At 43.7% G+C, this 12,418-nt stretch overlaps 1 protein-coding gene across 3 annotated transcripts in view; it reads left to right on the forward strand.

The window, feature by feature from the left end:
- Positions 1–1,439: 1,439 nt before the first annotated feature.
- Positions 1,440–12,418, forward strand: part of CTPS2 (CTP synthase 2) — a 100,891-nt gene continuing 89,912 nt past the window's right edge. Inside the window, exons 1-3 of one of the 3 annotated variants that reach the window (XM_027609178.2) lie at positions 1,440–1,702; positions 6,788–6,993; positions 11,939–12,109. In XM_027609178.2, coding sequence (XP_027464979.1) covers positions 6,828–6,993; positions 11,939–12,109 — 337 coding nt within the window. In that variant the 5' untranslated portion in view covers positions 1,440–1,702; positions 6,788–6,827. Of the gene's footprint in view, positions 1,779–2,284; positions 2,617–6,787; positions 6,994–11,938; positions 12,110–12,418 lie in introns of those variants that run through there. The other 2 variants (XM_027609177.2, XM_027609179.2) reach the window with 2 other exon arrangements.

Here is a 12,418-nt window from a genome sequence, read left to right on the forward strand (position 1 = left end):
CATCTATTAGCTTCAGGGTCACTCCTCCACATTCACTGATGATTTGGTTCCTTGGACTCCTCCAAGTTCCAGGGACCTCAGTGCCCCACACACTGGCCTAGTGGATGCTCAACCCACTCATTTGACTCTGTTTCAGATGTCAGACCCTAAACTGAATCATCCCCTGGAATTACTTCCCCTTTGAGGGCTCCAATGCTAACACCACAGCTGGTAACAGCATGCCAGCTCCCTTATTCCCACAGGCCTTTGTCTTTAGTTCTGTCTCTTTTCTTCCTAGTCTATCAGCTCCACACTGCTCTCAGTTCTTTCCTGTGTGGACTAGACGCCCAGTTCAATACCACAGTCACATTCTCCCAGACCCTCAACTGCCTCACTCACCTCCTTCTACTCAGCCCACAAACTGCTTTTATCATAAATATCCATATTTAGGGCGCCTGGGTGGCTCAGTTGGTTGGGCGACTGCCTTCGGCTCAGGTCATGATCCTGGAGTCCCGGGATCAAGTCCCACATCGGGCTCCCTGCTCAGTGGGGAGTCTGCTTCTCCCTCTGACCCTCCCCTCTCTCATGTGCTCTCTCTCTCTCTCTCTCTCATTCTCTCCCTCAAATAAATAAATAAAATCTTTAAAAAAATAAATAAATACCCATATTTATATATCTACCTATAGATAGCTGGCAAAATCATAGCTGGGCATCATTACACACTATGGTTTCTAAACTCCCCTAGGTCTTCGATGACACTTGTCTAACTTGGTACTCTAGTGACTCACACTGGTTATTCAAAATTTTCACGATTTTCCTAACTCTTCCATCTCAACTTCAAACCCTTCTATTGTCCAGTTAGAGCCTTTCTCCTTCAGTGGTTTGTGGATGTTCTTCCCTTCCCCGAATAACCTGTGACCTCTCCCAGCACCAGCCATCCTCCAAATACTCTTAAAAATTCAGTGGGTGAAGCCCTGACTGCCCCCCGCCCCACTTTTTTTGTTGTTGTTGTTACACTAGTACTGTTTGAGGAACTGTACTAATTTTTTCTTTTAAGATTTTAAGTTATCTCTACACCCAACACAGGGCTTGAACCTACAATCAGGAGATCGAACTCCACCAACTGAGCCAGCCAGGCACCTCTGGGAACTTTACTGATTTCAATAGACGTGTAGACCTGCCTCTGGACTGTGAGCCCCTCAAAGGCAGGAGTCGAGTTCTATTTGAGTCCTTTTAGCGTTTCTGCGGTTCCTGGAGCGCAGTAAGGGATCCACAAACGTTTGTGGACAGTGTGAAGCTCTTTACAGTGGTGAGAACTGGACAGGAGGACCCGAGTGAGGATCTCGCCTTGCCAAGAGGCGGGGGCTCGCCGGGAACGTGGCGTTCACCCGCGCCCCCGAAGTGCCTCTGCTAAGTGAGCCACGGAGGGGAGGAGCAGTCCCCGGGCTGACCGAGGCCTGGGGCCAAGTGCATCCAGGGCGGAGGGTGGCGGGAAGCTGTCTGTGCCTGAGGAGTGACTTTTTAGGCGCTTGTTTTGGAGCACTGCACAAACGCGGGTGCAAACCCCAAGCTCACCAGCGTGAGTCAGCGGGGCCCGCCGCAGCAGGAGAGGGAAAGGTGGGCGAGGAGGGCGCCGCGCACCCCGAGGCCCGCGCGGGCGGCGGGAAGGACCTGGTGGCGGCAAGGGACACCCCTAGCGGCGGCCCCTTCCCCAGCCCTACAGGTGAGCGCGGGCCCGCCGCGGGGCGGAGCGCGCTGTCCCCACCGGCCACTCTCCCGGCGCCACCACCACCGCGCAGGTAACCACCCGCCCGGACCTTCCCCGGACCCCCAGGGCCTCCGCGCTGTGGCCACCCCGCGTCCCCAGGGCCTCCGCGCCCCCAGTCCAGGCGCGCACGTGGGGCCGGCCGCCTTTGTCCCCTCGCCGATGGCGCCCGCGCCGGGTCGGAGAGGGGCCGGCAACCGGCGCGTCCCCGCACCCGGCGCACGTAAACCGCCGGCGGACGGCAGACGGGCGGGGGCCGGGGCTGCCCTGCCGGCGCCCAGTGCCGTCGGAGCCCGCCCTGCGGCGGCCCACGATCGGAGCTTCGGAGCGTCGCGTTCCCGGGGTGCGCTTCTCCCCGCACGGGCCTCGGAAGGGGGCGCCAGGGCCGGCTGCACCCCGCTTCCCATTTCTCCCTGGCCTCGGGAGCCCAGAGAGCCCCGAGATGGCGTTGGCGGAAGTGAAGCCCCGCGCGGAGTGAAATGGCCTTTCTGTCCCCTCCCCCGCCCAGTGCACTCGTTGAACAACGACCCTAGCATTTCCCCCAGAATAGCTGCTTAGGGCGCACTGGGGCTAAGTACGCTGCTGTTACAAAACAGCTTTCTTTCGGCAACGGTTTTTACAGATTCGATGTATAATTTACATACAACAAAATGCCCCCATTTTAAGGGTGCAGATCAGGGATTTGACGAATTATACACCCGTGTAACCACTACCCCAACGTGGACGTACACCATCTCGTTTCCAGTGTCTCCAGGAAGTTCCATCGTGCCCCTTTCCAGTCAGTCCACACCCCCCCCCCCCCCGCCACCTGCCTGCTTTCTATCATAGCTTAGTTTTGCCTGCTTTAGAACTTAGTAAAATGGGATCATTCAGTAAGTACTCTTGTTTTTGACTAATATTACTTTTTAAACGGCCGTCATTTGAGAAGGTGTCTCTTGGTGCTTCTGATGTTTTCAGTTGCCCTTGGGCCTGCGCTGTCCAGTGTGGTAGCCACTGGCCACACGTGGCTCTTGAGCATTGGAAATGTGGTGAGTCTGAATTGAGATGTGCTGAAGTAGACACACCGAATTTTGAAGACCTAGTACAAAAAAGGGAGGGGGGGACGTAAAATACCTCACTAATGAATTCTTATATTGATTGTGTGTTAAAATGATGGTATTTTGGGTACATTGGGTTGAATAAGATATTATTAAAATTAACTTCCTGTTTCTCTTTACTTTTTAAATATGGCTACTAGAAAATTTAAAATTACACAGGTAGTTCCTGTAATGTTTTTATTGGACAGCAGACAGAAGCAGCTCTACACATTCCTGTTTTACAAACAGCCGGTTCTGCTCACTGCATATAGGAGTAAATGAAAAACCGGTTTTCACAGGGGGAAAAACAACTCAATTCAAGGAAGTAGCTTTTTCCTGCAGTTTTAAAACTTGCTTCAAACTTACTTGTTTGCTTACAAGAGGTAGAAAGGAGTAGGTGTCTCCTTGGTATTAAGTTACTTTTTTTTTTTTTTGAAGATTTTATTTATTTGTCAGAGAGAAAGAGAGAGCTCACAAGCAGGGGGAGCTGCAGGCAGAGGGAGAAACAGGCTCCCTGCCAAGCAAGGAGCCCGATGTGGGACTCCATCTGAGGACCCTGGGATCACGACCTGAGCTGAAGGCAGACACCTAACCGGCTGAGCCACCCAGGCATTCCTTAAGTTAACATTTTGAAGAAGGACATTGTAAAATACCTGATGTGCTTAAAAAGGCATCTGTCAAATAAATAAATAAAATCTTAAAAAAAAAAGTATTTTAAAAAAAGTCATCTTGTGCTTTTTGAAAATATAGAAAAGTAGTAATTACCTACAGCCCAACCACCTAAGTATTAAAATTTAGCTTTTTGATGTACTTTTGATTAATCTTAATTTAAAAACATAGTTGAGATAATATTATATTCAATTTTATATCCTTCTATATAGGGGGATTTTTTCTGAAAAATTCTTAGGCTTTTTGACGACCACATACTGTGACTTCACACGAATGCACTCCAGTTTTCAATGACATTTTTCAATTTTGCTAATTTTTACAAATAGGAAGTCATTTTAATAGTGTGACAATGACAGCAGTGCTCATTTTGTAACCGAACCAAACGAGAGTTTGTCCACCCGATGCTCAAAAAGCCAATAAAAAGTGACACTGAGTTTTTGCAGTGAAGGAAGATCGGCTATTTATTGGTGTGGTGCTACCTAGGAGAACAGGAAGGTAATGCTCTAAAGTCCCAAACTACCCAATGGCTTGCAAGTAGGGGTTTTTAAGGGCAAGATTTGGGGCAGGGTCTCCTGAGAAGGTGGATGCCATTTATTGGAGGCTCATGAAATCATGCTAGTTAGCAGGTGCTCTGCTGAAGCTTCGTCTGGTGCCCTGGAGGTCTTTTCTATCGCAAGAGACTTGGAATCTGAAAAATATCTTTGTTCTTTATGTTGGAGATTTCGTTAGGTACATCTGGTAATTATATCTTAAAAAAATTTTTTTTAAAGATGTTATTTATTTATTTGAGAGAGAGAGAAAGAGAGAACACGAGGGGGATGAGGGGCAAGGGGAGAAACAGACTCTGCTGAGTGAGCCTGACGCGGGACTCGATCCTGGGACTCCGGGATCATGACCTGAGCTGAAGGTAGACACCTAACCGATTGAGCCACCCAGGCACCCTGGTAATTTTATCTTTACTTGTAAGTGAATGGAGTTGCATTCCTACAGGTTCTTTGGCCAGTCCAACTGTGCCTGGGGGCGATATGACCTCTAGTATTCATTCTTTCACCTCAACTAACAAAATGGATGCTGGCTTCAAATTGCCTCTTAATTCCACAGGGAAGGTGAAGTCCAAGAGGGCAGGGGCCTTGACTTTTTGTCTACCCCTGTGTCCCCAGGACGTGGGAACATGTTAAGCATAATAGACCTATAATAAACATTTGTGAGCTGATTGAATGATGAGTAGATCGCTGTGAAAAATGATAACGGCTTTCACTAAGCACTTGGGCACTCCCTTTGTAAATGCCCACACGCCTCTATAAGGCAGGCACTGTTATGATCTCTGCGTACTGCACAGGTAGAGAAGTTTGAGGTTTAGAAAAGTTGAAGTTGCCCAGGGTCATAGCTGTAAATAACAGAATCAGCATTTGCACCCAGGCTGTCTGACTCTAGAGGAGGGGCACTTACTAAAATAGAAGAAATCAGCAGGGGGAGGGTAAGGGAGAGCTGTGAAGAGATTACCCCTATAATGACCGACTGGGCCAGTAGGAGTGGAAAGAGGTGAATATTCAGATACATTTTAGATCTACAGGAGGAGGTTTCTGGGTTTGAATTGGTGGTTCATCTTTTGGGCTAAATCTAGCTGGAGTGAATGGAATGCCAGGTGTCTAGGGAAGAGGAACAATGGCATTGAATGTGATCACCTGGAGCGTGTAGAGAAAGGTAGGTCCAGGGACTTAGGGAAGCCATTTGGGATGGGACGTGTATGTTTTGGATGGCTACAGTTTACTCGCCTTGACCATGGTCGACTAGTTTAAATTGAACTCAGAGCTCTGCAGTGAGATAACCTTACACACCTTCAAGTGCTGATCGTTTGTTTTGAAAGTGGAGGAGACTGCAAAATCAGAATGGGCATCAGCTGACCTCTCCTGTATTCCTTAGTTCATTTAATCCTCACAACCACCTATGAGATTTTTTAAATGTTGGCATATTTGAAGACTGATTTAAAAAGAAAAGATTTTATTTTTTTAGAGGAATTTTAGGTTCACAGCAAAAATGAGCAGAAAGCACCGAGTTCTCATACACTCCCTGCCCCTACATGCACAGCCTTCCCCACTATCAACATCTGGAACCATTTGTTACAAATGATGAACCTACACTGATATATCATTATCATCCAAGCTCCATCGGTTACATTGGAGTTTGCTCTTGGCCTTGTACAGTCTGTGGCTTTGGACAAATGCATAATGACATGTATCCACCATTATAGTATCATACAGAATAGTTTCACTGCCCTAAAAATCCTCTGTGCTCTGCATATTCATCCCTCCCTCCCCCGAACCCCAGGCACCCACTGATCCTTTTATTGTCTCCATAGTTTTGCCTTTTCCAGAATGTCAAATAGTTGGAATCACACAGTATGTATGTAGCCTTTTCAGATTGACTTCTTTCACTTAGTAATATGCACTGCAGTTTCCCGCATGTCTTTTCATGGCTTGATAGCTCATTTCTTTTAAAAAGCATTTTTTTAAAAGATTTTATTTAGGGGCACCTGGGTGGCTCAGTCGTTAAGCGTCTGCCTTTGGCTCGGGTCGTGATCCCGGGGTCCTGGGTTCGAGCCCCACATCGGGCTCCCTGCTCAGCAGGAAGCCTGCTTCTCCCTCTCTCATTCTCCCAGCTTGTGTTCCCTCTCTTGCTGTGTCTCTCTCTGTCAAATATGAGAACACAAGCAGGGGGAGTGGGAGAGGGAGAAGCAGACCTCCCGTGGAGCAGGGAGCCTGATGCGGGGCTCGATCCCAGGACCCCGGGATCACGACCTGCGCCAAAGGCAGACGCTTAACGACTGAGCCACCCAGGTGCCCCAGCTCATTTCTTTTTAGTGCTGAGTAATATTCCAAGGGACCGGTATTTTTTATTCCATTTCACAGATGAAGAAACAGGAACAGAAAGGATTAGTAACTTGCCCAGGTACAGCTTGTATAGATCAGTCTGATTCCAGATCATTTTCTCTTAAAATTTTACCATGCTTCTGAATCCCAGGGAAATTTGGTTTCTCATGATGAAGTTTGTCACATGATACAGTTGGGGTAAATGGAAAATCAGGGCAATGGAGCCAGCCACTTTGCTTGCAGATAGTGTCCACCGATTTCTGCATAGAGCCAAAAATGGAAAACCTAGAAAATAAGACTTTGTTTCAAAAATTTACTTTATATGGAAAAATGCTGTGTGCTTTTGAAAATCTGGTTTAACTCACTCCTGCTTTACTGCTTTGAGAATATGATTCTCTTCCCTGACTCTTATTTTTATTACCTTTCAGAATATTTCTGGGTGCTGGCGCCCAGCCACCTCCTCCGCCAATGAAGTACATTCTGGTCACTGGAGGGGTCATCTCAGGCATTGGTAAAGGGATCATTGCAAGCAGCATTGGGACGATTCTAAAATCATGTGGACTCCGAGTTACTGCCATCAAAATTGACCCCTATATTAACATCGATGCCGGCACTTTTTCACCTTATGAGCATGGTATGAAAGAGAATAACTTCCCCCTCTTATAAGGCACTAGGTTAAATTGCAGTTCTTTCTTGTATTTGGGGTAATTTCTTTTTTTTTTAAGATTTTATTTATTTATTCATGAGAGACAGAGGGGGAGAGAGAGAGAGAGAGAGAGAAGCAGAGAGAGAAGCAGGCTCCCAAGGAGCAGGGAGCCTGATGCGGGACTCGATCCCAGGACCCTGGGATCATGACCTGAGCCGAAGGCAGACGCTTAACCATCTGAGCCACCCAGGCGCCCCTGGGGTAATTTCTTTAAGATAGGGTTCCAGAAGTAGAGTCGCTGGATCATTCATTATGACCATGTGAATGTTCTCATGGTTGTTGATACATTTTTCAGATTGCTGATGGCATTCCAAATTAGTCCACCCTTTTGGAAAACAATGTATAAGGATACCATTTTCATTGTACTTTGTACAGTACAAATTATGTTTTGTTTTATTTTATCATAAAGGTAATATACTTTTCTTAACATTTCATTGTTAAGAAAAAAAGTCAGACAATATGGTATATACTGACAGTTATACTGACAGTATACAATGGCATGAAGAAAATAAAAGTCCTCCATTTCCCAACACTTTGAGTAACTATTATTAATGTTGACATTTTAATGTACATGCTAATTATTTTTAAAAAGGCATTAGCACTTACATACTTTCTTTTTAAACTTTTTACATACAAGCAGGAAAGTGCACAGATCATAAGTGTACCACTCGATAAAGTGAGCATGCTGTGTAACCAGCCCCCAGATCAAGAAACAGAAACCCCCCCTTATGCCCCTTCTAGTTTTTCCCCACTGAAACCACCAAGGTAACTGCTATCCTGTCTCCTAACACTGTAAGTTACTTTTGCTTATTTTTTTACTTTTTCATTTTGTTTTTATTATGCACTACATAATACACTGCATGCTGCATAATACACTGCATAACCTACTAGCAGGGACAGATGAGCATAACTGAGTTGTTTTTCAGCAATCAGGAAAATGCTTCCTTAATTAACGTTTTCTAAACTCTTTGACATATATTAACCATTAGTTCCAGAGATTACTTCTGCTTATTTTTGGACTTTACATGAATTGAATCTTTTTTTTTTCTTAAAGATTTTATTTATTTACTTGACAGAGAGAGAGAGAGCCCATGCAGGGGGAGCAGCAGAGGGAGAGGGAGAAGCAGGCTCTCTGCTGAGCAGGGAGCCTGATGTGAGGGTCGATCCCAGGACCTGGGATTGTGGCCTGAGCTAAAGGCGGACGCCCAACCGACTGAGCCACCCAGGTGCCGCATGAATTGAAGCTTCTAGTCACGTCAGTTTTTAATCTAATTTTTTAAAGATTTTATTTATTTTTCATTAATTTTTAAAACAATGTACTGTGGACATTTATGTATTTTTATACTCTTTTTGTTTGTTTTAATTTTTTTAAAGATTTTATTCATTCATTTGAGAGAGCAAAAGCATGAGCAGGGGGAAGGGAGAAGCAGGCTTCCTGCTGAGCAAAGAGCCAGATGCAGGGCTCGATCCCAAGACCCTGGGATCATGACCTGAGCTGAAGGCAGATGCCCAACCGCCTGAGCCACCCAGACACCCCTATATTTTATACTCTTAAAGGCTGCACAGAATTTATACAATAATGGGAAATAATTTCCAATGTATTGATATTATAAACAACACTGTGATGGAAATCTTTAAAATTTATTTTTTTTAAACATAAATGCCTACATGCAGAATTTCTGATTTCACAGGTAGGTATGCTTTTCAGGCTTTTGATGTATAATGCATATTACCAAAGGGTTTTAGATTCATGATCTCTTACCTATAAGTGTAAAATCCAGACAGTTCTGAAAATTTAAATCTTCATAAGTTTGTGGCTATTTATAGTCTTTTTTCAAAAGTTTTGAAAATTGAAAAATCTTCATAAAGTCATGACTATTTCTAGCCTTTATTCCATTTGGAAAGTGTTTGCATTTGGGGTGTTTTCTAATATATGGCAAGTGTTTCTATATTACCTTTTCCATAATCTGAAAAACTTCAGATTTCAACATCCATCTTTTTTCCCAAGAATTCTCTGATAAGGGCTGTGGATTTGCACCAATTTATATACAGATCAACAGTGTATAAGAAGGCCTGTTTTTTTTATACCCCTGCTGAATAGTATTCTTTTTTTTAAATTTTATTATGTTATGTTAATCGCCATACATTACATCATTAGTTTTTGATGTGGTGTTCCATGATTCCTTGTTTGTGCATAACACCCAGTGCTCCACGCAGAACGTGCCCTCTTTAATACCCATCACCAGGCTAACCCATCCCCCACCCTCCTCCCCGAACATTATTCTTTTTAAACTTTACTAACCTGAGAGAAAACCAAAAAACAACAAAAAGGGTATCTCATTGTTCTAATTTAGATTTCTTTGGTTTTCATTTTGTCTGTGGAATGACTTATTCAAGTCGATGGGTAGATTGTATTTTTGTTTGAAACTGTTACCCAACTTCCTTCTGTGGAGTAAATTTCCTTGTCCCATTGACTTTGGACTGTGGTCATGTACGATGGTTAACGCGTCCTGGTTTGTTTGGAATTTTCCGGTTTTGAAACTGAAAGTCCAAATCCTGGGAATCCTATTAGTCCTGGGCAAACCCAAGAGGTTGGTGACCTTATTTGGTCATGTGGTTTGTTTTTCCCTAGGAGACATTAGTGAATGTGACATCTGTCTTGTTGAAGCAGAAATTTTCAGTGCAGTGGCATGATTTGGCTCTGTCTCTGGTTCTTCTGTTCTCTGCCATGAGAACGGCCTGCCCTGTAAAGGGATTTCTCCTTCAGTCTGGGTCCTGGAATGAGACCAAGTAGACTCACAATTGACCCACGGCCCCCACATGACACGTAACCCGAGGGAGAAATCAATAAACGTTTTGTAAATTGCTAAGATTTTAGGGTGCTTTGGTATGCAGTAAAGTTGACTAATCCCATGTGTTATGCCAGTTTTCCTTTGGATATTTTTTTAAACATTTTTTAAAGATTTATTTATTTATTTGAGAGAGCGAGAGCCGGTGTGCAAGTGGGGGGAGGGGCAGAAGGAGAGAGACTCTCAACCAGACTCCCCACTGAGTGCAGAGCCCAAGGCCTCTCAAAGATTTCATCCTTTACCTCCTGATTTGAAATGCCACCTTTCATTATATACTACATTTCTGTCTATACTCGGGTCTGTCTTTGTACTCTGTTCTCTTCTGGATGTCTATGTTTATTCCTGCCTATGATTTTAAAAGCTGCAGCTTTTTATTATTAAATAGGTCAGAGCTTTCCACATTCCTTTTCTTCTTCCTTTGTTTTCTCTCTCTCTCTCTTTTTTTTTCTTTTGGTGCAGAAAGGTGTTTTTATTATTCCTCTAGCAAAGCGTTAACCTTTTTTTGTTGTTCCTTTGTTTTTTCTTAACCTCAAAGTGTTTGTCGTCTTCAGAATTAACTTAGGAATAATTTTGTCCAACTTTACAAGAAATTACATTGGAGTTTTTGACAAAAAGTTCTTTAAATTTATTAATTAATTTGGGGAAGAATTAAACACTGGAAAATATTGACTGGCTCATTCAGGAACTTTAGAAGTGATTTTTCCTTTTATTCATACCTTCTTTTATGTCTCTGAAGTAAGGTTTTTAAGTGTTGTAAATATAGGTCTTACATTTCTTTGAAGTTTATTTCTGAGTGTTTTATGTACTTTGATTTGTGATGATACCCTTGGGTTTTTGTTTTTTTTCAAGTGATATATTAAATTCTTTTATGTAATAGGGATCTTTTTGTTTTTTTGTTTTTTTAAAGATTTTATTATTGGGCGCCTGGGTGGCTCAGTTGGTTAAGCGACTGCCTTTGGCTCAGGTCATGATCCTGGAATCCCGGAATCGAGTCCCACATTAGGCTCCCTGCTCAGCAGGGAGTCTGCTTCTCCCTCTGACCCTCTTCCCTCTCGTGCTCTCTATCTCTCATTCTCTCTCTCTCAAATAAAAGATTTTATTTATTTTTTTTAAGATTTTTATTTATTGATTATTCATTTGAGAGAGTGAGAGAGCACAAGCAGGAGCAGCAGAGGCAGAGGGAGAAGCAGGCTCCCTCATGCACAGGGAGCCCGATGCGGGACTCGATCCCAGGACCCCGAGATGATGACCCGAGCCAAAGGCAGACGTTGAACCGACTGAGCCACCCAGGCGCCCCTTGTTGATACTATCTTATTCCATCTTTATATATATTGAGATATAAGTATGCATATGTATTTCAATCTTCCTTCACTCACTCTTATTTGTTATAAGGGCTTTTTAATTTATTTTTTTTGTGTTTGTTTTGGTAATCACACCTGTTTTTCTAACAAATTAACTTTAGTGTCATCCTCAAGTTGAAAAACATCTGTTGGAATTTTTATTATAACTACATTAGATCTAAGAACCTGTTTAAAGACTTGTCATCTACATTTTTTCTTTCTCTTCGAGGAATATAATGCATACATACTTTTTTTTTTTAAGATTTTATTTATTGGGGCACCTGGGTGGCTCAGTTAGGGAAGCCTCTGCCTTTGGCTCAGGTCATGGGATGGAGCCCCATGTCCGGCTCCCTGTTCAGCGGGGAGTCTGCTTCTCCCTCTACCTCTCCCACTACCCTTCCCCCTGCTCCCGCTCTCTCTCTCTCAAATAAATAAATAAATAAGATTTTATTTATTTATTTTTAGAGAGAGCGTACGTGCTTGCAGCGGGGAGGGGCAGAGGGAGAGGAAGTGGGAGAGAAGCAGACTCCCCGCTGAGTGCAGGGAGCCTGTCTCCGGGGCTCGATCTCAGGATCCTGAGATCATGGCCTGATCCGAAATTAAGAGTTGGACGCTCCACCGTCTGAGCCAGCCAGGTGCCCCTGAAAGCAAATATTTAATATTTACATTGCCTTTTTACCTCAGGTGAAGTGTTTGTCTTAAATGATGGTGGAGAAGTTGATTTAGACCTTGGAAATTATGAACGGTTCTTGGATATTAACCTTTATAAAGACAACAACATCACCACTGGGAAGATATATCAGCATGTGATCAATAAAGAGAGGCGTGGCGATTACCTGGGGAAAACAGTACAAGGTATTGTATTCCGCAAAGGTTAGCGAGTCCTGTGTGTTGAGCACCCACACCCTGCTCAAAATAGATGTGAAGTGAGGGGCTCCCTGAGCTCTACAAGTTCTAATCCTTTTCAAATCCTTGCTTTCTTTCCCTTTTCATTTTCTTCAGAGGTGTCTTCACCCTCCATGTTCTCGATTGTATTTTCTACAGTCTTTTTTTTTTATTACTAATGTTACTGTTTTCTCTAGTCCATATATCTGTTTGTCTTTAGCTTTTATTTATAAAATCCATGCAGAACCATTCATTCATCATTTTTACCTGATTGAGGTG

Source organism: Zalophus californianus, chromosome X (genome assembly GCF_009762305.2).
Source record: "Zalophus californianus isolate mZalCal1 chromosome X, mZalCal1.pri.v2, whole genome shotgun sequence".
Taxonomy (NCBI): domain Eukaryota; kingdom Metazoa; phylum Chordata; class Mammalia; order Carnivora; family Otariidae; genus Zalophus; species Zalophus californianus.